We start from the raw sequence: 25,826 nt of genomic DNA on the forward strand, positions 1-25,826 counted from the left end.
CAGGTGCAGGTAATTAAGTAGAACAAGTTGAAGCTCAGCTCAGTAAGTTATATAAACCCACACTTAGCTCAGAGAGCCCCAGGTTCTCCCAATTTCCTCAGTGCTACCCACAGACAGGCCAGTACCTACCTCTGCTCTTGTGCTGGGCAACAGGAGGTCTGGATTTAGGAATTCACCGGGCTGATCCCTGCTAGGACAATCTGTGCTGCAGGAGTCCTTCAAGTACGGACTTCCTTCATTCACGTTACATTGTATCTTAAGTTAATGGCTCTTATTACGTGATCTGGTTTTAAAAATCACGGTACAATTAGTTCCAAAAAACACGGAAATATCCACCAACTTGAATTCTCATTAAGAAGATAAAACTATAAACAAGAATATAATTCTTTTCAATAGGATACCACAGCACACAGTGTTTATAAAAACAATTGTTAGGTTTCTATAAGGCAGGATCATCTTGTGCTTTTTATTTAAGGAACACAATGGTGGAGAACAGAACCATTACAACACATGAAGCAACTGTGCTTGGATGGTTACTTTGCCACTTAAAAGGAAAATCAGGGGCACAATAATGTTTTATTGTTTTTCTTCTAAAATACACAAGTGAACAATATACTACTTAAAAACAATTTCTTGTCAACAATGTTAATGGCAGAAGAAAACAATACCTTAAGAAACAAAATGAACATATATCCTCTGAGAACAAGTCATCATTTTGACTTGTTGATTCAAAATAAATGACTTATTAATGCTCAAGTCATTTAGGAACTACAAACACAACGATCTATAAGTAAAGATAGGGGAGCAAACAGAAACAAAACATAAATATTTGGGATTTTGTTGCAGCACAGAATACACAATTTCCTAGCCACGTGGGGAGAGGTTTACAGTACCACCCTTTCTGGTGGCACCAACAGTAACCAGGCTAAGAATGTTATTAATTTCAAGGAAGCAAGGAATCAAAGAGGCTTTTTTTTTTTAAGAGTAAAAGAAAAAACAAAAACAAACAAACAAACAAAACCCTTCCAACAGCTTTTCTTGGTAAGACTTGCAGCTTGTAAACTTGATTTACTAAATATAAGCCAGAGCCAAAGCTGCCACCGGCACTGAGCGTGCAAACATGCGCTGCAAACTGGGCTGGCTGATGGGGAACGCTGCCCTCCCAGCCAGCAGACAAGGAACTTAATGAGAAACAAACCAAATAAAAGTGAGCTCTCAAGATGGCTCCAAACAATGGGCTTGGAACGGCAGCAAACAAAGAGGAGCAAGTACAGCAGCCAGGATGCACCTCGAGAAGCGCCTTTCAGATCCGCTCCCTCTTACTTAAACCTCTTCCTTGCATCTTAGGGAGAAAAAGGAAACAAAACAAGCCCTGGAATTCAGTTATTCCATTCAACCCCAAGCTTGGCACTCCTTACCTGCCTCCTTTCCCACTCACTCATTCCATTTTGGGATCCCCAGACAGACAGACAAGCTGCTGGAGGAGGGTGGGACACAGGCGGTCCTCTGCTCCTACCTGTGTGCAGGACACTGAGCATGCTCCAAATTCCTCACCAGCCAGGTTTCAAGGGGAAAAAAGCTTCCCTGAAAGCAGATTAGAGTTATCCGTGTACCAGCAGTGGATGAGCTTTATCCTGGATCTGTTTCAAAGCATTTAAACTTAAAAGGAGATAAAGCAGTGAGCAATTGCACACAACAATAGCTGGTTTTAATAACTGTCTATAAATCAATTCATACGAGCAAAACTTAGGAGATGAGGGTCCCAATTCAGGCACTGGTACAACACACCTGCGTGTTCAGTAGTGCCTCAGTTTCCCACCTATAAACAGCAGCTGGAAATGCCTGGCTTATTCCTTCTTTTACTTGTCCTGCCCATAAAATATTTGGATAACGCTCAGGCTTTTACAAGGCGTTTTTACAATACCTAAGACAACAGGGCCTTGACCTCTATTAGAGCTGCTAAACAGTTTCACATTGCCTGCATTACTGTAAAGCCAGAACTTAGGCAAATAAGGAACAGATCCCAAGTGACTGTCAAAAAAGTCTCTTCCAGCATCCAAACAGTGACAGCAATGTAATCAAAGCTGCAGGAGCCAAGACATGAAATCTCACAGATCGGAAAGGGAAATGGGCAAAAGGACAAGAGCAGCGTGCAGCTTCCCTGTGGCTGTAAGAGCACATTTGGTTCAGGGACTACTGCTTCCCCAAAGCTGAAGGCTGCCAGGAATCTCACACCAGAAACAGATCCAATTTCCATATAGCTTCCTTCTGTCCCTCGCACTTCAGCAAGAAAAGCCATTCCTCCTGCTGCCCGTTTTGACAGCAGGATGCCCACTATGTGTCTGTATCACACCTCATGTGAAAAATCCTGAATCAGCCAACTTCCCACACACATTCTGTTGATGCAAGACACCGGTGCCAGCTTGGCCAGACAGCCTGATCTGGACCAGGGCTCCTGCATGTGCCTGAACCAGGTCTTCCAATCTGCAAACATGGTCCTTTGATAGAGCTAGGAGGAGCAGGAGCAGCCACACCACAGCCTGGTCGGAGGGGAGCAGTGCTTCCAGTACCCATCTCCAGGCAGAAGCCACTAAGGTCTAATGCAAACACTTCACTTCTGTGTTTCCAAGTCTTTCCCAGTGCTCACAAAAGCTATGATATCAGGTCATCTCATTTTTCTTTGACATTTAGCACAGGTTAAACTGCTTAAGGAGTAAATTTGGCTAAGGATAAGTCCTGCACAGTGCTACCAAAGTATGTAGGCAAAGACGACACACAGTGAGACAAACTCCTGAGAGTCAAACACTGGGAACAAGCCACCTGTGTGCTTTCACAGTCAATACATTGAAGATGATTAGACAAAAATTCAAAATATGTGGTACAAAGGGGAAAAGATTTGTTCTGTTGCCTTCACCGTACCTCACAGAATCATTAAGGTTGGAAAAGAGCTCTAAGATCACCAAGCCCAACCCCAACCCACCCCCACCGTGCCCACTAAGCACATCCCTCAGTGCCACATCTCCATGGTTCTTGAACGCCTCCAGGGACGGCAACTCCACCACCTCCTGGGCAGCCTGTGCCACTGCCTGATAAAGCAAACACCACCACCCCTTAGAGTACACCTCTTGTCAGGGCTGAGTTTTCAGTTTCTTAAGCCTGAAAGAGATCAAAGCCAGACTGGCTTTACTGTAAGAGCATAGGGTGATTATGGTTGAAGCCTTTCTTTATAAACACATCTTTTCTGTGGCTTGTAACTTTCTCAAAAACAAACAAACAAAAAAGCCTTTGGCTTGAAATCTCTTTTAAAAAAGCCTTAGCCTGGAAGGATGCTGCAAAGGGCACCCATCTGATTGGCTCTCTGGGCTACCAGAAAAATGAAAGCTGCACTTTCTACCAGGCAAAAACTCTTTGTTCTCTTCTTACGCTCTAAATATTTTTATAAGTGAGTTTTAAGTCTTCAAGCCAGATGAATATGATGTGTTCAAGGAATAAGATTTCTAGCTAAGGGAATAAAACACACAACAAACACACAAGTATCCAACACTGGGGAAGGACCCACCTGGCTTTGCTATCTCTAAAGGAAGCACCTAGAATGGGAAAGGCTGGCAGCACATCTCCAGGTGCTTTCATCCATGGCTTTTACAACAGCAGCTTGGCAAAGAGCAAAATCCATATTTCTACCAAGAAGCTACTTGCACTTCCTCATGATTTTGCCTTTAAGAAGTCAATAATTGCAGCAAATAAAGTTTTATCAACTGTGGCAGAAAATAAACTTCAAAATACAATCATCTGCATGTGTGCAAGGAGCTTTAATAAGGCCACGCTGTTAAGCAAGACAGCCTGCTGCAAGTTATCCAACCTCAACACGCTCAGTTCTGAGCAAATACAGCGCTGAACATCTCCTTAACGACTTCAGTGCTGCCAAGACTGATGATTTTCCCACATATCTGCTGGTTCTCTAAAAAAATTCAGCTCCCGGAGTCATGAAATTAAGTAGAAATATGCAAATTTTTGTTAAGTAAAAGGCTTTTAGATCATCATTTTTGCCCAAGAAATAATAAAAAAAAAGAATTACATTAGAATATCCCGGAGCAAAAAACCCTTCAGCATTTGCCTTTGCTTTAACTGCTGGGCGTAAGAGGTGCTAAGCAAGCTAAATGCTTTCTTTTCCTTTGTTGCTTTTAAACTCAATTCAAGGCTTTCATGAGCACAAATATATATATTATAAATTTATGCTCAGCATAATTCTGAGCTGTAAATAAATTCAAGGAAATGAGCTCTCCAGCATTACTTCAATAGGATGAAACAAAGTGACACTCACAGAATAAACTCCAAATGATTCCTCTAGTTCTTCCTGCCATGACGGTGCTCTTTCTTCAAAATAATACAAAATTTAAAAAAGAACAACAATCTGAAGAGCTGTAAATGCACAGACAAAACAGGGTCTGCATTTCACTTTCAGCCCTTTGGCCCCAAATCCTAGGCACCATCCCCCAGAGACCAAAGTCTCAATCAGAGCCAAAGAGTGCTGTGTCCTTGTGCCTGTCAATCCTGACCCATCTCTGGAAAGGAAACAGTAAAAGAAAGGAATAATAATAAAAATGAACCCCTGTGCCCCAGCTTGGCTTGTGATGGGGCAGCGCAGTCCCAGTGCTGAGCTGCAGCTCCCACGAGGCCCTAAGGGCAGGGACAAACCCAAGGCACAGCTCCATGCAGGCCAAGCATCCTTGGGGCTACACCAAGCAGGGACCAGTCTCTTGGTGTTTCTTTTCCCCTCTGCTCTCCCAGCCTTCTCTTGGGCACTCTTCCAGGCATGAAGAGAAGCCATTTGAAAATTCACCACCTTCTTCTCCTGGTTCATGTCCAAACCCCAGGGAAACGAGGCCAATAGCAGCCCTTCTTTCTCTCCCAGTAGCAGGAGAGATCAAAGCTCCCCCATCATTTCCTCATCACACTCAAGCTCCCCCCTCCAGCTCTGCAGGAGAGCCTCAGAGCAGTGGTTTGGGATCCTCTTCTCCCTCGCAGCGACAGCAGCCCTATGAGACAGGTCTGTGCCCCACAGCCAGGACCTTCCTGCAGCAGCAGGAGGCTCCCAGCCCCGCACGTCCTCACCTCAACTCTTCACCCGGCTCATTAAGACGTTCCTCCCCGCTGCCCCCCCTTCGTTAACCTCCACAAGCACTAATGGGCTCCTTTGCAAACCCAGTGCACACTCGGTAGAGCACGGCAGGCTTCAAACGCTGATGTTCTCATGCATATACAGAAAAGCAAATTTTACTCTAAATAGAAGTGGCAGCTTCTAATTTAGGAATATACAATTTGACTGCCAGGCACAACAAAAATTACCTATTTCCCATGCAGGCAAACAGGCCGTTGCAATGCTAGCTCAATGAGCAATTTCAAATAAAGGCTACCATCTTCTGCTTTGCATGGGTCCCGTCTGCCATTAACCCTTTCTGCTCGGGGACCCTGCATAGAAACCGTATCAGATTTTTTGTGGATGAATTTCACTCCCTCCACTAATTCCATCAACCAGTCGCCATGAGCAATGCAAGAATTATTTCATAGCCAGGCTGCCCATCAGGCTAAGGGCAGGGATCAGAATCCTGTGGTATTCAAAACACAGGCAGAGCTTCTCATCCGCCCCATTCGTCTGCTTTAATTAAAAAAGCTTGCAGACTACATTGCATGCATATATCTCAATACACAGACGTACATATACAACCCTATAAAATGCAGATTTACACCATGCACGTCATCACTGCAGAGACAAGTGAGCATTTTGCATGCACATCACCCACAGAGTGAGCAAAGCTCCTTCAGACAGCCCCGCAGAGGTGTCTGTGGCCAGTGGTCTCCCCAGCATGCACAAAGCTTTATCCGCTTTATCCTGCAACCTGCTGAATTACCAGAATATGTTCAGCTGTTACACACCGACCCCAGAGCCATAATCCTCCCCCCAGCAGCTGTTCCACGTGCTGGGGTATTTACAGCAGGCTCTATGGGTAAAACAATGGGCACTCCCCAACTCGGGGCTGCGGGAGGCAGAGCACAGCCCGTGCACCTCACTGCAGCATCCCTGCCTGCAGCACCGGCGCACACTGCAAACAGCCACACAGCTGCATGCAGGGCTTATGGAAATTTCAAGTGTCTCCTCAGTGGCATTAAAAAGCTGTTGACTTCCAGCACATCAAGCAGCAGAGACTGCAATTCAGTATTTAAAGGGTGATTAAATGCAAGTGACTTAAATTATATATCCCAAGCTGCTGGAACCGACACCATTTAAAACTCACCATCCATCCCCTATTTCCTCCAACGCTGATTACTATCCACTAAGAGATGAGCATTTTACAGGCATCGAACCACGGATTTATAAATTGGAGATAATTAAATGGGTTTGCATTACAAATAAAGTAAAACTTTCCATTCCATGGGCCATCTGAGAATGCTTAGAGAGTCAAAGTGGACGTTTTCGTACCTGAAAACTTGCTGCTAACTTAGGCACAAGCTTGGAGTTATTTCAGAGTGGCTTCATACCAGACATTTGCTGTACTGTAAGCTCAGACAGACTCAGGAGCTATCATTAAATCTCCTACACACAGCTCTGTAATAAAGCTTCATACAGCTGACACAAAACTCGCCTGTTTCTCCTTGATAAAGACATGGAGCGACTTGCAAGATGCTGCCCTTCAGGTTTCAAGGAGCTGCATGATTCCCTGGACCAGTGACGAAGGCACAGCCTCTCTTCCTAACCCTGATGCCAAACCACCCTGGGCAGGGACAGCCTTCATTGCACTCCACTTTCCTTGACATTTTCAAGCCAGAAAAAAAAAGCAAGAAAAAGCGCAGTATTGATCTCACCTCCTGACAGAAATGAGAGAGACTCATTAAGCACGGAGATCTCAGGCAAGGAGTCTCCAAGGAATTTTATTCACTTGAACAAGGGCCCTTGTAAAATGCCAGGAGGGAAAGGGAACAAAAAAAAGAAGAGAAAAAAGCCAAATCCTGGTTCTTCACTGTCAGCTGGTATCTCCCAGCACTCGTGGGAGCACAGAGCATCGCAGACTCAAAGCAGAGGCTGGGAGATGCATAAAGCAGGGGGAGAGCAGAGGCAATGCAAACAGGAGCGAATATCAACAGTGACTGATGACACACAGCAAATAAACAGCAGTGTAACAGCTTTTGCAATTATAATCCAGACAAAAACAAACACAAATGACAACCCAGCACAACAAAAGGGAGGATGTCAGGAGGGGACCGCAGGGACTCCACCACATTCACATCTGTTGCTATCATAACATCCCAAACAGGCAGCTTCAGAAAGCAACAGTCAGAGGGCAGGAAATACGGACGGGGCAGCAGCAAATTCTTGTGATCTACATCTGTGCTTGAAGTGTTCATGGCCACACTGAGAGCTGAATTTATATCCCAAATCCTTGTAACAGCCCACAGTGCCGCTACTGGTTTTGACCCCATCCCCAGAAAGCACCTCTTGGGACTGAAATAGAGAGTCCAAGGGGGGGTTCATAAATAAAATAGACCTTGTAGGAAGGAGGAGGAGTACGGGAAGCAACAGTGTGGAGGGAAAGCATTCAATAAGAAGTGCCACATTTAAGTGAGATGCCTCTAAAAAAACTCCCACGTCTTCCTCAAAGCTTTTGTCACTGCCGGAGGTGAGCTGGGAAGTCCAACAGAAAATGGACATCCTACCTGTACAGAGCGTGGCCCAGTGCTTGCATGGAGGTGGAGGAGTGGATTATGGGGAAATCGTATATCTGGACCCCATGGAGACAGGTTTAATGCACAGCATCTGTGACAGGCATCAGTTTAACTGCTCTGCAAATCCTCCCCTGCAACAGTCACAATTTCTTTTGCTATTGCTTCATTACCCTCACAGTAAGAAATTTTTCCCCCTGTACTCACCTCAAATATTCTTTTCAAGGAAATAAAGGCATTTTCCCCCAGTGGGTCCTAAAAAGTGATCATTATCCTTTTTACAGAAATCTTCCATGTGTCAGAAAATGAATTGTCTGCTCTCAGGCTTGTATTTCCAAATACAATTCCTTCAACACACCCTCTCAAGCCTCATTCATTTTCTGAGCCTCTGATCTGCACGGTCCATTTCCAGCCTCACCACTGAGATGGTCCTCCTTCAGCCACACACTGCCCAGCACCATTCAGTGCAGTGGGAAGTAATCATCAGCCATGTGTTATGCATGACACTTCTGATGACTTGGAGAGAGATTTTACTCCTATTTTGAAAAAAGGAAGACCTTGGGATGCTGCTGACATGTGAGCTGGTCATATCCAAAGCTCCTCTTGTGCATGAAGTGTTTATCCTCTTACAAAGGGAAGTTGGACAGATATACCTTTATCATTTATTATTTTATTCTTCCTCCCCAAGCTGCCCAAGTTAGCTTTTCTTTCAGAGCACCTCCTGCTCCTCTTTGATATTCACAAATTCTTCTGGAACTTCTTTAAGAAACCCAGTCCTCCACTTTCTGGCTCTTCTCTTATAGATCTGGTGTAAGATTTGCTCTGCTTCTCTTTGATCCCCACCACATCCTCTATGGAACACTGATGGCAATCACCAACAGCTCAGAGATCTATGAGACTGGTTTTCTTCAAGTAATCTACAATAATGTCATCAGGCCTGGCTGACATCAGTACTACACAATATCTTATTTATCTATTCATATTCCCTACTTGAAAAATGCTACATGTATGTATACATAATTAACAAAATTACATTTTGTGAGGGCTGAAGCAGAGGAAGCACAGAGCACATCCGCCTTTCATGATCCTCATCTCCCCAGGCTTGCTCCGTTCCTCTATGACCTTTTTCACACATACCACTATTTTTGCAAGAACTTCCCCCAATTTGGAAGCCTTCAAATAAAGAGTTTTTCCACTAGAGGGCACAAAGACAATTTCTGCTAAATGAAAAACTAACATTAGAAGGACTACAATATAATTATTACCACCTTACCAGAGGTATCGCAAACACCAATAAATGAACACTTCATATATCAAGATGTAGCCCATACTTTCCATGTGTTACACCACCAAACACCTCTAAAATTGCAGAGACTGAAAGAACAGAAAATCAAAAGTGACACTGCCCTGACAAGGACTCCTATATAACACTGAACATGTTCAGAGTTCCTCAGAGCCCACAGCTTTTCGTTAGCTGCAGACTACAAGATTAAGACAGCACTGGGGAAAGAAAATCTATCCTACTGTTTTCTAAGTTCAGCATTTAGTTACTGAACTTCTCGCTGTTGATTCGTCTATCAAAAGAAGTTCCTCAGTAGCAAAGATCTTCTGATTGCAGATACATTTAGATCATAAGTCGCCTCCCGTTTTGGGTAAAGAGATTATAGGCTCTCTGGCTCATCTATACAAGGCAGCCTTTTCAACTTTGAAGCTTGCCTTGTGAACTCCTCGCTAGTTGTATTCATAATTCTGACGGTTTAACCAGTTCCTCACGAAGCCATGGTGAGGATGATGTTCATACAAACACAGATAAACTCAGTGGGATAGAGATCAAATCAAACATCTGACTGACTACACAAATCCAACCAGCAAGACGTTGGTGACAATTTCAAAGCACCTCCAGAGTTCTGTGGCCCTGGGGATTCATCATCCTCCCCAACTCTGACAGCTACAGCTGCCTTGAACCTACCTTGTTCATTCCTGTACCTCCGAGATCCCGACCTCCCGGGGCCCAGGCCCAGGAGATGCGTGATGGCCTGGTATCCCACCCGCGTCCGTGCATCCAGACGCAGGGCCACACTCCCCTCCATGGCCAATGTCCCCCTCTCCGAGCGCAGCAAGCTCTGTTCTTTGCCCTCCTGCTGCCCGTGCACTTCCACTTACAGAAGGTCTGGCTTCAACAGAGTCAGCCCAGAGGCTTTTGCTAATGGAAGAAGAGAGACAATAGCAGCACGCAGGTGCTTCCTCCCATTTAAAGTGTTTACTTGTGCGGCTCAACACGGTGACGTTATTGTGAATTAGATCTGCATGCTGTTTCACAGAGTTCAAAAGGTAGCACGTAACAAAAGAAAACCCAAAATACTGCTTATTAAATTAAATGCTGCAGATTCAATACTTTTTTCTTTCCTTTTAAACTCTGCTTCCTTTGCTAATGCCAAGTAAGGGGGTTTTTCCAACCATACAATTAAAGTGGCTTGAAATGGGAAGTGATACAGACTGCACCAAAATAAATAAACCAAAAACAAACTAATAAAAGCAAAGAATTTATCAGCCTATCTCCACTGCCTATGCAGCAGGCTCCTCATGGCAATGAAGGACAACGCTGTCAGATGCTGGGGAGGGCTGAACTTGAGACTGTTGTGGCAGTCCACGAAAAAGCAAGAAGATGAGGAGGGAAGGTCTGGCTAAGCCACAACACAGAGTTAAGGAAAATGCCAGCATGAAAGTGAAGCAGCGGTCTATTTGTTTTATGAGATACAGCAAGTAATTCAGCTGTATTCCACAGTAAACCATTTGGCTTAGGACTGAAACCAGAGGGAAAAAAATGAGCATCTGATTCTAATTTTGTTGTCTTAAGTTTATGTTACATGAATCAAGATGTTTACTGGAGGTGCCAGACGCTCAAATCCACGGTTGGACCTTGTATATAGGAAGTATCAGATGTACCAAACATCTCGCAGTTCCCTGTGCAGCCAGTGAAGGCTCAAAGCTATTCAGCACTTGACGGCAAAATAACAACAATAACAATGTCAAGATGCTTTTTGTGGCATAAACATAGAAATCCAACCTACAGACATCAATTTGTAAAAATCCCAATCTTCTCATAGCCCTCTTATTGTTCTGGAAATTTCGAACAAAATATCCTTATATTCAAGATTATGCAGCTTAAGAATTGTACCTCTATCCCATATGAAACTATACAAAAAAAAAAAAAAGCCAGAAATGCCACAATACCACACATAATGAACACATAATGAACAGAACTGAGTCCTTTCATGTGAGGGCAGCATTCTCCTGCCCACTCCCCACAGTCGCTGCTATTTCAGAAGTGCTTCCATTCATTTTCTTGCTTGGTGGGAGCGGGCTGGATGGGATTCAGCACTTTGTTCTCTGCTCTCATTTTCTGAGAGGTCCTGTGGGATGATTGCTCTGAGAGAATGAATGTCAGTTCCAGATTCCTTCTACTGTCTATCACTAGTGACGCTAGAAACAGCAATTAAAATCCTTCTCCCTGTTGCTCTGCCACAAATGTGTGCTAGAAAGAAAGTAGCAAGTGCCATCTTCCTCTGATGAACGTGGCAGTAATGCAGTGACTAAGATCAGCAAGTTAATCACCCGTTGGATTGTTTCATGCAGCTCAGCAATGCCACGTCCACATTATTAAACATCTCCTTGAAATAACTCAGAACATGGGGGATATGTGCCTAAAAACAGCTGCAGCAGCTCATGAGCTCCAACTGTTCGTGGACAGTTTGGACCAAATCCATTCTACCTGTGCTGAAACAGCCCCTCAGCACTCTCCTCCCCTCATCCCACACTCATCTGAAACAGCACCAGCAAACAGCAGACAGAGTTTGTAACCTCCTAAACCACCATCTGCTCTTCAAACAAATCTCTGGCAAGTTAAGGCCAAAGGAGCACCTGCAGACTCCTGTGAGTTACCCACAAAAATGAAGACAAGTCCCTGTCTGCACAGCATTATCATGTACGAAGTCAAAGCCAGAATAAGTGCTAAGCAATGCCTGTCCCTAAGTGCCCAGACCCCCTCCATATCACTACAGAAACCTGTGTGCTTTATTTTTGTGGCTTTCATTCCACTGCCAGCTTTACAGTAGCTCCAGAAGGTGCCACTGATTTAGATGCCATTGCTTTAGAGGAGATCCGAGAGAAAAGCAACTGAATGCAAACACTGAAAGAAAGCTGAAAGAAAGTAAACAGGTGAAAATAACTTCATTTCCCAGTGGTGGTTTAAAGATCCTCAAGGACACTGCATTTACTACATATTGCCTTGGGCAGGTGCAAGGACAGCAAGAGGAAAGGTATTTCCAAAGCTACTAATGTGACACAAGAGCAAGACTTCAATCCCACTGAACAGCCAGGAGGCCTGGGCTGCATACAGCCACAGAGCACTGGCAATGCTCAGCATTCCCCACTCCCTGGTGAGGAGCAAAGCGAATGGAACGCTGTAAAAACTGCCGCACCACTGCCCTCAGCAGCCCTTGGGGTGATTCACCCCCCTGCACTTCAGAGATCTGCAGAGCCCACCTCAGCCAGACTCACCAGCCTACGCAGACAGCGGCTGTAAGCAAACACCTCTATGAAACACGTACTGCTGCAAAATCCCAAGCTCTTTTTAATAAAATAATGTAAAGGAATCAGTCTCAAAGGACTGCAGCCTGACAGAAATGAGCTCTGCAAGCAGAAACTGCACAGGACACAGAAGAAAACACAACGGGAGTTGACAACAGTAATAAATTAGAGGTTTTAATTGTGGTAAAAATAGGCCTTCAAAAAGACCAGCAGTAACAGCACGTTCAGAATTTGCTGCATTACGTTTAGGATTCCTACCAGCAGCATGCAACAAAACATATCTGAGCTGTAATCAATTTCCTACAGCCTCATGTAAACATTACAGGAATTTTGTCCTCTGCAATACTTCTTGCTCTCCAGGCTGCTATAAATAAGTCAGTCAGAGCCCCACTGCCTCTTTGTCTCCTATCTTGCCATCTCAAGTCACTGCTTTTATTTTCCTTGTGCTACCAGTACAACCGCTTTCCGATTCAGCAAACATTTCAGTTGTAACCTGTAGCAAAACTCTTTGCAGAATGAAGCATTTTGCGTTCGCAGGGGAGGCATGGAAAGATAAAGTTGTTTTCCACTGTTCACCTCATCCTCCTTCCATACAGGATCGGGGAAGAGAGGCCTGGCAGCACATTTCAACTTCGGGAACCTAGGATGTAGTGCTGGAGTGGGTGGGATCAGGAGAAGGGAAGAGACACCTGAGCTGACTTCAATGCATCCCCTTTGAACACTGCACTCATACATAAATGAAATAGCTATGTGTTTGGACAACACAAAAGTGGGGCTTTTTTTTCCCTACCACCAGATGTGTCATATGAAGGATGCTGTCATATGATAGCCATGGGGGAGGTCTGCAAACTTGGGAGAATTTTCTGAGCGAAGTAAACTACTACTGACAGCAAGTGGAACAGAGCCCCGAGAGGCTCTGCCAGTGGGAGGATCCAGGGAAAAAAAGCAGCCTTGACCTGGCACCAGGGAGGGCAAGAGAGAAAGAAAAGGCATTAGGGATTTATTATGTGATCATGATCATTTCAGTCACGCACGGGCAGAGGAGCAGGAGCTGGTCCCAGTAGAACACATCCCAAGGTAGGGTTAATGTAGAGCAGCCCTGGCACCAGCCATGCAGAGGGCACGTGTGTGACAGGAACCCAACGTCCTTACAGCCAGGGAAGCACCGTGCTCTGCCTGCCCCAATCCTGTTTCCAGATTACAGAACAAACAAATCATGGGTGTCCATGACACCCGGCTCGCTCTGAGAGCAGCTGGCACATCAGGTGTTCAGCAGCACACACATCCCACAGTGCTGACAGCTGCACTGTTATTGTACTTTTGTCCTCTTTAGAGCATAAGCTCTCCAGGGGCAGGGACTGCACCTTCACTGATGTATTTACAACATCTCACGTGCTACATTCTCCTAACACTCCATTACTGAGGCTATTCAGAAACTGCTGTCATGAAGATGCAATGCTCACACCTGACTCCAGCCTCCCCTTGCTTAAATCAGCATAGCTCAGGCTTCACTAAAACCCTGTAATGCCTGCCAGGTCAGCTTAACTGTGCCAATATTGAAGTGAGCTTGATGAAAATGCTATAATTTTCTAATTCATTTTGTTAAATAGCTCCCAATATAGGCAACACATCAGAACAACTGCACAAAGACTCCCCCGTTATTAGTACAGTGACAGCAATATGAGCTAGTGCAAAGTTTTCAAGCTGCTGATGACTCTCCTATCCCTACACGTGGATGCTGTGAGCCCCTGGCACCGCTGCCCACAGACATGGCAAGGGCTGAACCTGAGCTTCCATCTGAGACAGCTCAGCACTGAGTGCTGCAGCACAGCGAGATGAGCTGCAAGTGAGCAACGCAGAGAGGGTGCATCAGCGCTCAGTGCACTGATCCAGGCAGACAGTGGGAGGTGGGGGGTGGATTGGGGGGAATGCACTAAAAATGCTTTTGACAGGGTGAAAAATGAGAGCAAAGTAAAACACAGCTCAATCCGTCAAAACAAAATCACAGCAAACCTCCTGAAAAGAAGGAAAAAAAACACAGCTCAGCTCACATTCTGTACCAATAACCAATAACTGCTGCATACATTTTCTTGAAGGTAAGGGTTAAGTTTGCCAGACAGTACACTGATTAGATCTGAAAGGTAATCACACCAGAAAAGCAATCTATCAAATTCTGAAGAGGTCCTAAATGTAAGTAAGGCAATGAGGACCTCCTTCCACTTTGCAATTCAAAGAGATTTGCAAAATTGTTATGGTTATACTGTTGGCCTACAGGGCGTCTGCCCCAGGCAGGCTTCGCCCTTTCCCTCCAAGCTCACCTGCCAGGGAGGAGAGATGGGGTTCTTTATAGCACCCAAATCACAAATTGGCACGAAAAGATCCCACACAGTGCGTTTTTGGTTGCAGTGGTAAAGGTCAGCCTAATATTCAGAGTACAGAGAATCCATTAACTCAGTAAAAAAGCCCTAACAGTGTTACTCTGAGGGCATTTTAAACGGTGAGACAGCTCATAATTAGCTTAGGTGGGCCAACCTAATTATTCATAGCCAGAAGGAGCATCTCCCAGTGCAGGAGGGGTAAGAGATGTATTGATAGTTCTTTCCTGATAAGCCCATCAGAAGCTTTCAGAGATGAAGGAATGTTGACTTGGTTTCTCACAAGCTGGAGGTGCATGCAGTAAGGAGCAAGGGAGGCAGGAACACAAAGCTGGGTCTGTGTGTGGCTGTCAGCAAAGGAAATAAAAAAGGAAGACAAAAAACAGGCTTCTGTCACACTGCAGAGTGAAACTGCAATTTTCTAGCTTCATTTTGCAAAGGACAGTTATATCTGATGCATTCCTATTTTATATAAATGTTTGAACACGCTTTTCCATAAAATCCATTTCAACAAAGGCCTCCAGCGTTAAAAATAGGAATTAATATGACAAAAACAGTACAGATGTGCAGCACCCCATACATATATATTCAGAACTGCATTCACACTCTAAAACCTTGATTATTATTCCAAATAAATCAAATTAAAACAAATAATCTGATTTTCCAACACTCCCACTCCTGCAGACCATTTCCCTGCTCAGACCTTCATTAGCTGTAGCAGTTACACACAGAAGATAATCTGCATCAAACTGGGCCCTGGCGCAAAACAGATGTGAGGAGGGAAATGTATTTAAAAAAAAAGAATTTCATTTTCCTGTTTCTCATTTATTTACTTTTTTTCCAGGGTGTCTCCTAACATTTCTAAACCCCCCGAGTGCACACAGCTTTTCCAATTGCATCTGCATTGTTTTACCCTCTCCTCTTTATCCACTCCATTGCTTGCCTACTTCTTTTTTTTTAAACCGAGGCCAAAATTCCACCACTTGTGTCAGGAATTCCCTCCCTCCTCCCTCGAGGTTTCCCCTTCCATTACAAATTAACTCTTACAGATCCCCCTCCTCCCAGCCAAGGCCTGGCGTCACGTTCCCATATTCCCCTTGCAGAGAAGAGAAGCCACCCTCACTGTCAGCAAGTTTGGGCCACTTCATTTAGGCAAATATTTACATATGTGTGTGCCATATTTCATTGCCAAATATTTTTAAGTGTGTAGGGGAGTAAATCTTGAGGAACTCTTTATCAGGCTGACTTTAGTTCCACCACTGAGTTTAGCACGGTTGCAATCCTGCTTCTGGCAGCAGCACGCAAGAGGATTCCTGGGTCTTGCAGCATCCCAGATAACCTCCATGTAACACAGATGGGGAGAAGCAGTGCATCAGAGAGAAGAAAATGAAAGTCAACCCCTGATCACAATTCCTGCCCTCTGGCTCAAACTAAGCCTCATTTAAGTGCTACTTCAGTATTTTCATTTATTAAAATATTTCAAATTGGGGCCTGCTGGAGGAGAAGATCTACTGTTTGAATATCTAACCTCACTATGGTCTAACGATTTTAGTATTTATTGAACTGCTCCTAATTATACAACTCCTTACTGCCTTCATTTAAATGTTCTGCCCAGCGTCCCAATTAGTGTGATTTATCCACAGGTACAGAAATCACACAAAGAGACTTAGGGACCTGCAGCTCTGTGCAGAGCAAGCACACAGCGCACACAATAAAGCATTTTGGATGGTCTCCACTATAAGTGCACTTTCCTTGAACCTCCAGATCTCAGATAGAACTCACTGCTGGTGCCTACAGAGCTGTATTTTACACTGGGTTGAGTTCTACCCCATAGATGTGTGTGTGCCATGCATGAACACTCATGGTGACTCAGAGATGGGCCTTGGACTGTCTCAGGGATGTCCTTCCAACAAGACTGCTGGCACCTACCTAAGGTTCCAGTGTCAGTGCCACCAGCCCTGCAGGATGCTCACCACCTCAGTTCCCCCTGCACTCCATGGATCTGCCCCTCCCAGAAATTTCCTCACCCTTTTGTAAAGCATAACTGGAAATGATGTGCATTTTAAAAGGATAAACTGGGAACTGTTACCCAAACAGTAAATGACGTGGCAAACTCTGCTTCCTTCCTTCTCTGGATGAAACACCCGCGAAATTAGTCACCTCCAATTCCCAACTTCAAAAAGTGCCTACACTCAGTGACACTGACTGACTCCCTCAAAGCAGCTACAGAAACGCATGGGTTTTAAATCAAAAACTTTTTAAATCAATCCAAAAGCTTTTGCTCCTGCAGTCACCTTTCCCCTTCCAGTATGCTCACGTCTGCTCTCCTCTCTCTTTCTCCATTAAGTTCCTGTGTTTATCACATTCAGAAACAGTGCATGTCCTGTTCATCATCATACCCACACTGCATAGGTCCTGCTGCTCACCGTCAGCCCTCCTGCACTAACAGTTGGCTGCTACATAGATTGGGAGCAAAGACACAACTGAAGGTAAACGCATTTAAGAAAAGCAGATTACTTTTCCTCCTGCTCTGACAGTGCTGTACCAGAGCATCTATTGCTTCTGGCACTCACCAGGCTGCATCCTGAGACCTGTGTGGAACAGACTTGATCTTGACAGCTTACTAGAGCAGTGTCCAAGACACCAAGAAGATGGTGAATTGTGCCCAACACTCAGCAGGCTTTGGGCCACCTGAGCTGAGCAGCCAAGAGATGCCTGGGTATAGCATACATCAGTGGAGACTAAAACTCCACTAACTAAGACTAAAAACATTTCATCATTTCACACAGAATTAATGATCTTCCTAACAAGCACACTTTAATGCAGAGTAAATTGCAATAAGAATAATAGGAGGGCAAGAAAACAGTGGGAAATTAGTAACATAAAACCAATTCTGACAGCATGAAATTCTTGTCACTACAGAATTAGCCTGTGCTCCATTTATCAACTGGTTTGGGTCTTGTATTTGTTTCCCCTAATTTTTCCAGACCATATTTAAGCAAAGGAAGAATTTCATCTTGAATTAGGATTCTTGGTTTTCAAACTAAATGGGTTTTCATTTTTGATTGTCCCTCCCCTTAAACAATATCAACCCATTTGGATTCTGGTGTCCGATTAAATCATCACTCTTCAGATCAAAGCCTGGGTACCAAAATGACAAAGGCCAAGCACTACAGAAAATATAATGGTCTTACGACAGACAGAAAATGTGTGGAAATACTGCCTTAGCCTTATTCTGACAAAGAAGAAAAAGTCAAAGCTAAAGTGCCTGACAACAGAACTCAGCAGCTAAGCACACCTGTTGGAAGAGGACCAGTCTAGCAAAGGGCATGAGGAAATGCAGGGGAAAAATGTACTTCAAACAGCAAAAATGTACCGGGTGACACAGAGGCACAAGCACGGTTCCTTGTTGACTCAAGGCTTCAAACTCTCCAGAAAGGAATCCAGGCATCAATCTCAGCTCTGTGGCCGGTATCTGCATTTTGCAAAATAAACATGGCAGAACAAATCCCTCCAGAAACCACAGGCTACAACTTTTACACGCTGAGTTTTAAAGCATAGGAGTAACAGAAGGGCGCAGTTTGGTTTTAAAACCTATTCCCAGGCTAAAGCCCTCAATTATGGAGTGAGATTAACATGGACAGAGGTGTTTACAAACCTCTCCATGAGGATTTTATACACAGAACAGCTGCCACCAGCTGAAGGGTACCCCTGAGAGCTCTGAGCACTGCACCGTGCTTTTCCTGTCTCCAGAGGTGACCCATCTCTTGCAGTCTCACACATCAGCGTTAATTTGGGACCAATGACTCATGATTCCTGTTTTCCAGAACGTTCAAACCAATATTATGAGGAAACCTGGTCTGTTTTTTTTCTCCCCCCGTAGCCACAGGAAAGGTTGGAAGAAGTTTAAAAAAAAAAAAAAAAGAAAAAGACAAACAGCCCAGATGCAAAATTTCTCACATGCCTCTTCCAAAAATCGCACCGCTGGGGAGGAGTACTACAAAACTTTAAGCTTTCATTTGGCACAAACAAGGAGCCTGGCACCAGAAATGCTGAAATTACACACACAGGAAAAAAAAAAACAAAAAAACACAACAATACAGGCAGGGCTCCAGGGGCCTCTGGCCATAGGAGGCTGGGCTCTGCCTTTGGTGCTGCCTCTTCTTTTGGCAGCCTCTCCCTTCAGCGCAGTGAAGGCTGGCACCGAAGCTGGAAGACTGGTGCACTCTGCCCATTCAAAGCACTCTGCAAAAGCAGGCTGGCAGGTGGAAGCCCATCCCAGGCATCCAGGCCCCTGTACAAGCACACAGTGACAGGCCTGGAGCCGAAAGCCTTACTGGCTGTGTGCTGTGAAGGTGCAGACATGCCAAGGCTCCACACGTGGCACGGATGGATGCAGGCTGCCGTCCCCGTGCCCACACACCTCTCTGCCCAGAGTCCCAAGGTGCAACCTCAGTAAATCGGCCTCAATAGGATCTCTGCCATTAATTGTAACCAAACATGTCGCTGCTTCACTTCCCGGAGCCTCCTGCCCACCTGGCAGGATCGGAACAGGGAGGCCAGCAAGCAGCAAGGCTGCTCCCCTGGGGCAAAGCAACTCCACTGGAAAGCATCCCCAGCATCCTCGGTATTAAATGCTTCTGGCAAAGACAAAAACGCATTTGGCTTGCATTTTTTTTTTTTTTCAACAAAGTTCTGCAAGAGTCACATCTTTCCCAAAAGCTGCCCTCACAGGCTGGAGCTTTGGGAAAAGGCAGATCTCGCACAAACACAGCCAGCCAACTCACTAACTGCCTGAGGCCACTTTTCCAGTCTGGTTCCCAACCAGAAGCAGAGTTTAGCACCCACACTACACACAGTGCTGAGCCTATACCGATTACTGTGTCACCCTAATTTCCTGTGATTAAACCTCTTTCAAACCCTCATCTAAATACAAATAGAAAAACGAAACACGCAATCAAGCAAACATCTGAAAAAAAACCCTTGACTACAATTTGGCTGGACAAGAGCATTATGAGGAGCAGCTGTTTTTTCCCCCAAGGTTTCTGAATTATTTTATTAGCATTCCAAGAGCTCTTAGAAGAGGCTGACAAGACCCCATTAAATCACCCAACATTTAACAGTCCCATTTATTACATTTTGCCCTTCCCCCTCTGCCCAGCACAAATCAATCTTTTTTTCTTTTCTTTTTTTTTTGCTTATTTCCCAACTTCATTCATTCTGCACACAATGGATTTCTATCACAATATTGGATGGGGAGCACCTAATCTATTAAAATGCCATCAGTATCAGCTCTGTACATGATGACTTCCGAAAGGAAATAACATTGCTTTGTTTTGCTTTTTTTTTTTTCTCCACTCTCCTGCTTCACATTTTCCCATTTTCCTGCTAGGAAAAGGGCAGTGTGTTCTAAGACTGGAACTCATGAACAAAAACCAAAAGCACTATGAAACAAAGAAAAGCCTAAAAGCTGAATGGGCCATCCTATACTCCTGCAGAAAAATTCTTTTCCTAGCTTGAAGTAAATGTTACCTGGGGAAGACACTGGATAAAGGAAAAAAGGATCGGAGTTTTTTTGTGTGTGTGTGTGTGTGTGTGTGTGTGTGCCAATTAGAACTCTATTCAATTTCATCCACACAGTTCTTATTAGACAATGAATCAAAAAGTTCCAAAAAAGCACAGTGAGCAATCATGTTGAAACCCAAGCAAAGCCTTGCTTGACAGCTCTTCCGAGCAACCTGAAGCCAGCTCCCCATGCACACCTCCCACCCAGGAATGACATTTGCCCCAAGACCAAGTTCTGCCCTGCACTACCCATCATCAGACCTGTGCTCTCCAGGCTGGCCCAGGCCAGTTCACTGGATGGAGCAGTGACAGCAGTATGTGCTAAGATGCTTCAGAGAAAACTTCTTAATGACAATTTATATCCTGAATACAAATCCCCAGCCCTTTCAACATTGTTAATTTCAAAGAGCTGGGGTTTTTGGGGGTGGCTTTTTGCCTTAACTATCCCTGTAAGCTGTTTAATTATTGGCACTGTCTCAGGCATCATTGAATTTTTGGCCCTTAGTAACACTCTATGGTAAAGAGCTCAGTAAATTAACACAGGGAAACTATTCCTTTACTCCTTTGGAGTTCAGCATTACGGCTGCATAGTCGAATTCCCAGAGGTCAGGAAATGAAAATATTAAAGACTCTAATAACATCACTAAATAAGTCATGTTTTACATGCATGTCATTCCAATGAAATATTTTTCCGGTTTGGTCATTTAGGGATGATTAAACCCCAATGCAACTCATTCTGGTGTCAAAGGCTCATACACAAAAAAGAAACTGAAGGATCACACACAGGAATCTTACTCAGGATATAACATAACTGGGCAACCACTACTGCAATGCTTGAATTTCGCATTGTCTGATTTTGTTGATTCTAACTAGACAAGTTTAATGGCACTGTAATTATATAAATTACCTGGAATATATAACTCTGCATAAACACATGATAAATTAACTGTTGCAGAGGAAATGCCAAAGAAATATTACAAACTGAGTTTCTCTTTGGTTTTCTGCCTAAAAAAACAAAGACTGTGCAACTGCAGCAAAACAAGATGAGCAAAAGCAAAGCTTCTGCAAGAAGCCTTCGTTCTGCAGACCTCTGCTTAAGTCTGGACAAGTAAGGGATTTCCAAGAGTGTGAACCAACAGTTACATCTCTTCCAAAACTGTCACACAAAACAACTCAATTTTCTTGTCTTTTTAACAGAGATGGGGCAGAGGCAAACCAATCTGGATGGGAATTGCAGCCTTTTTGGAAAAGGTACGAGAAGCCCCTTGTATTTCACATTTCCCCAACAGCCACACAGAGCCACACAGACATTCCTTGTCTTGACACTCATTCTCTTAAAGTAAAAAGAAAAAAAGGTCTGCAAACCACTGAAGGGGGAGCATAAAGTTGGTATACATGTATACATATATCAAAGAAAAATCAAACCATAGGCTTCTGAATACAGCCAGAAGAATAAAGCATCTGACTTCAGTCTTCAAAGAAAAGGAAATTCAGAAATAACACTGACTCCTATTACTCATCCCAACTGTGCTCGCTTGTTACCATTCATGCAGGCCACCCAAAGTTAAGAGACCTCCAGAAAAATGTTCAACTCAAAGGGATATGTAAAAAAGAAGCCCAAGGCAGGTTATGTGGTTGAAATATAATGCATAGCATCCATCCAGAGCGTTGTATATGTCATTCCTGAACTGCAACTGTCGTTCATATGGTTATAATTTACAGATCAGCAGTGGTAAAACGAGAGTTTCCTCACACTTTGAGCTGAAATGTCAGGTATTTTTCCCAGAATTAACTTTGTTTTCCTTTTCCTTTTTGGGATCGATTGCCATTTTTCACAGCAATATTATACCTCTAACAAACATTTAAGCTCTTAGCTCTCCCTTAAGGTGATCATCTCACGTGCACCAAAATTGTCACAAACTAAAAAAGCAGCAATCCATTTTGTCTGACCCATTCATATAACAGCATGTCAAATGTTTTGCGTGTGCAACCACAGAAAAATAAAGTGGAGTACAGAGGTGGCAAGGAAAATAGCTCAGGGAAGCAAACAGAGGCACAAGGGACACCAAGAGAAGAGATTGTCCCACTGAAGGAAAACATGAAAAGCCTTTCTTCTTCCAATAGCACCACTTTGACTGTATTTAGGTGGTGTGCCATCTCCCACGTGTGTCAAGAGCAGCAGTTGAGACAGGTGGAATTTCTGCAGCCCACTGCCTCCTGGTGACGCATGCTTTCCTGTGTGATCCCAAAGCACACCATGGCAGCTCAGTGCATTGAAATGTCAGCAGCAAGTCAGTGCAGCCCCAGAACCCCTAAAAGCACAAGGACATTTCCACGAGGCTCATGCTGCAGCACCCCATGGGGCAGAGCAACACGAAGGGGACGCGTACCCACATCGCTGTGCAGTGAGCATAGGGAGAGGTGTAGCTGTGCTGAATCCCACTGCCTTGCAGATCAAGGCTGCAGCAAGGTGAGACAGTGACTCAGGAGCAGAATGTGAGCGCCATTAATTACAGCTCCCATATAATGTGGTCATGCCTGTACGGGTCCTTCCCAAGCCTTCCTTTGGTCGTGGCTGTGTGAAGGGAATGTCAGCAGGAAGGTGCTTGCTGCCACACAGACTGGGAAATGCAAAACACAAATGCAGTCCTTTGATGGAAGCCTTCCTCCATCCTACGCTATCCTAGCTCAGGAAGCATCTCTGCAGAGCAAAACAGCTCAAATACACCCTTACCACAATGCTGGTTTAAGCTCCACCAGGCACAAAACCAAAAACAGCTTCTCAAAGGGCTGACGATGATCTTCACTCCATCGCCTCTTTGGGCAGCAAAAGGACTGAACACCCCAAATTCACCTGCCCCGTCCTCATCCTGCAAACTGGTACGAGCTGTTCCAACCCCAAGAGGTGGCTTCTCACATTGCAAAACCCTGCCTATGCCAGGACAGCCTGCAGCATTACCGCCTTCAACTTTCGACCACACAAGGTCCCCATCTGCACGGAGCAGTTTCTCCTGTCAGCGCTGCTGCAGCTCTGCTCACAGTGGTTTCTGCATACTGCTTAGGTTGAATGTGAGAAGCACTGCAAGCAAAATCACTAAGCGCTGCTGGAACTTGCACCGATGTGTAATAAAATGGCTTAGAACCAACGTTTTCATAAAAGGTGCTTCTGCCTCACCCTTTTCCTCTTGGGAAAGAGGATGCATACTGGACCCAAGAACAGCTTTGAGCAGCAGCTCCCAACACAGAAAACAACAAAAAATCCTCCTGCTTCACGACATGACCAGAGCATGACATTCCCTGGGATGGGGGCAAAAGCAGGCCTGCAAACATTCAAAAAACTCAACTTCTTGTGGCAAAAACTACACTGATCTCAAAAGCTCCTACAAACAACTTTTCAGAGTGGTGTTTGCATGGCTAACCAATAACTTTATAGTAAACCAAGTAAGTTGATTAAACACCACTCTGCACTGTGAGCAGCATGGTGTCATGGATCATCCAGCACTCAAACAGTGGAACTACTGATTTATTTAAAGGCAACAACCTGTTAAATACAACATCATGTCCTGCCTGGCAATTGCTATCATTAGAAAGTATATGTTGCAGAAATTAGAGAATTAATTATAAAGTCATGTCAGACCACTCAGTTGGAAAGCAATTATTTCACTTTAGGACAGTGAATGAGAGACAGTATCCCACCTTCATCAGCATGCAAATTGCAGTGGATTGCTTGGGACTAATCCAGCAATCTCCAACGCTGGCAGATACCCAAAATTACCTCATAGACTTCTGAGGGGTGAGACGGATGAGTATCACCTGGAAGAATCTGGTTTGGCAACAAGGAAATCTCAGCAGGTAAAGATGGATGGCAATGAAAAACCACAGCCCTGGTGAACAAGATCTAGCTTACCTGCAGTCAAGGACAATTCCAGATATAGCAAGCATTGACATCATTACTTATGACAAAAAATCTGCACTATTTGTATTTACAAAATAAAAAATAAATCAGGCTCTCTGCGTCCCTGGAACATCTGCCACAGCTGAAGCCATTCAGAGCCATGCACATTGAACCACCTCTTGTTCCTCTGGCCACTTGCATCCTGCTTACCTGCAACTTGGCAAACTGCAAACTGAAAGTGGCTCCCACAGAGTAGCGCAGAGATCTCAGATATGGGTGTAAGATTTGTAAAAATAAATAAAATACACACACGTTTGCATATGGCAGCGCTGACATGTCCTTATCAAGGCAAACAGCCTGGCCCGTACGCTTCCTGAGGCCACGGGGTGGTGGGAGGTGTGGAGGCTGCCTGGCACACAGCTGCGTCCCAGGAGTTTTGCAAGTTAATTCCTGAGCTCCTGCACCCGGATCTGCCCCGGCTTTGGTATGTGGCTGCCATCACCCATTCAGAGAGAAATGATCTTGTGCCGATACAGCGGGATCAGTTTGCATCTCAAAGCACAGCAGGTTTAAATCTCCAGTCTCAAAACCCATAAAGATGAATAAACATTATGCAAATCCTCCTATTTAAAAGTGGGTGAGGGAAGACTGAAACTGCTTGCTTTGCAATGGTTAACACCCCCCCAACACCACGCACGCTCGCACAATTATAGTAGCAAAAACAAATAAATCAGACCGACTTCTCCAAGCCATAACAAAGCCCAGAAGCCTGCAGACTCCGAGCGGTGTTGGAGGCATTATCATTTGTGCACAGTTGCAGGGAGCTCTATTTTATATAAACACCTACTTTGTTTTTGCTGCAAGTGCAAGGATGTGAGTGAACTCCACTATCTCATCCCAGCCTTGGGACACCATTCACCTGTTTGTTTGCTTCACACTGCCATCCAGCTTTCCCACTCCAGAGAAATGATTAAAATGATTTGCAATTCTTTTCATAGCTATTAACTTTTTTCCTAATTCTTTTTCCTTATTGATATTGATTTTCACCAGTCCGTCTTTGCTTACAGCAATGGTATTTGTCTTTTTTTATGAAGTTCTCAATTTGGTGCTTGTCCTCAGGTTTAATCAACTTTCTATATTAATTTCCTCTGCGATTCAGACAAAGTTTATTTGTATCAGTTTCTTGTGCTGTTCTCCCTCTAGTTGAATACAACTCAAACATACTCATTTCCTTATGATAGATTACTTGAATTAGATTCAAATCCTCTTTGAAGTACATGTCACCTCTGGAGTTCCACCTCTTGCGTTACCACACCAGGGCTTGGCTCCTCACCAATCCAGCTCTCTGTGAGAGCACATGGGAGCACTTCGAGCATTTTCCTATCAGCAAAGTTTTGCAGAACATACTGGTTTATCAGGTTCCACAGTTGAAACTTTGGCTGCAGCCTAAGTGAGTTTAGACGGTTCGTAAAATATCCTGGGTAGGCCAGATAAATGAAAGTATTTAAATTCCGAGTGATGCTTAGACATTTATTTTCAAGAGTGCCTACCATTTTCTCTAATGAGGTTGTGCCACAAAAGAGGCTTTAAATGAGAACAGGTGAGGGATGCAGGAGGGCTGCGGTAGAGGTTTGGAGGAGGAGCTGCAAGGCTGCTGAGCAAGCAGAGAGGTTGGGACCACTGCA

The 25,826-nt window shown here is 44.4% G+C and overlaps 1 protein-coding gene across 25 annotated transcripts in view; it reads right to left on the bottom strand.

Moving 5' to 3' along the window:
- MAGI1 (membrane associated guanylate kinase, WW and PDZ domain containing 1) overlaps positions 1 to 25,826 on the bottom strand; it is a 290,518-nt gene that overhangs the window by 243,211 nt on the left and 21,481 nt on the right. Inside the window, exon 1 of one of the 25 annotated variants that reach the window (XM_052678835.1) lies at positions 9,686 to 9,899. The exons of the other annotated variants lie outside the window; for them this stretch is intronic. Within the exon in view, the coding sequence (XP_052534795.1) occupies positions 9,686 to 9,806 (121 nt within the window). The 5' untranslated portion in view covers positions 9,807 to 9,899. Of the gene's footprint in view, positions 1 to 9,685; positions 9,900 to 25,826 lie in introns of those variants that run through there. 25 annotated transcript variants of the gene reach the window in all.

The sequence above is a fragment of the Tympanuchus pallidicinctus genome, unplaced genomic scaffold (genome assembly GCF_026119805.1).
Source record: "Tympanuchus pallidicinctus isolate F22 unplaced genomic scaffold, pur_lepc_1.0 scaffold17, whole genome shotgun sequence".
NCBI classification, from domain to species: domain Eukaryota; kingdom Metazoa; phylum Chordata; class Aves; order Galliformes; family Phasianidae; genus Tympanuchus; species Tympanuchus pallidicinctus.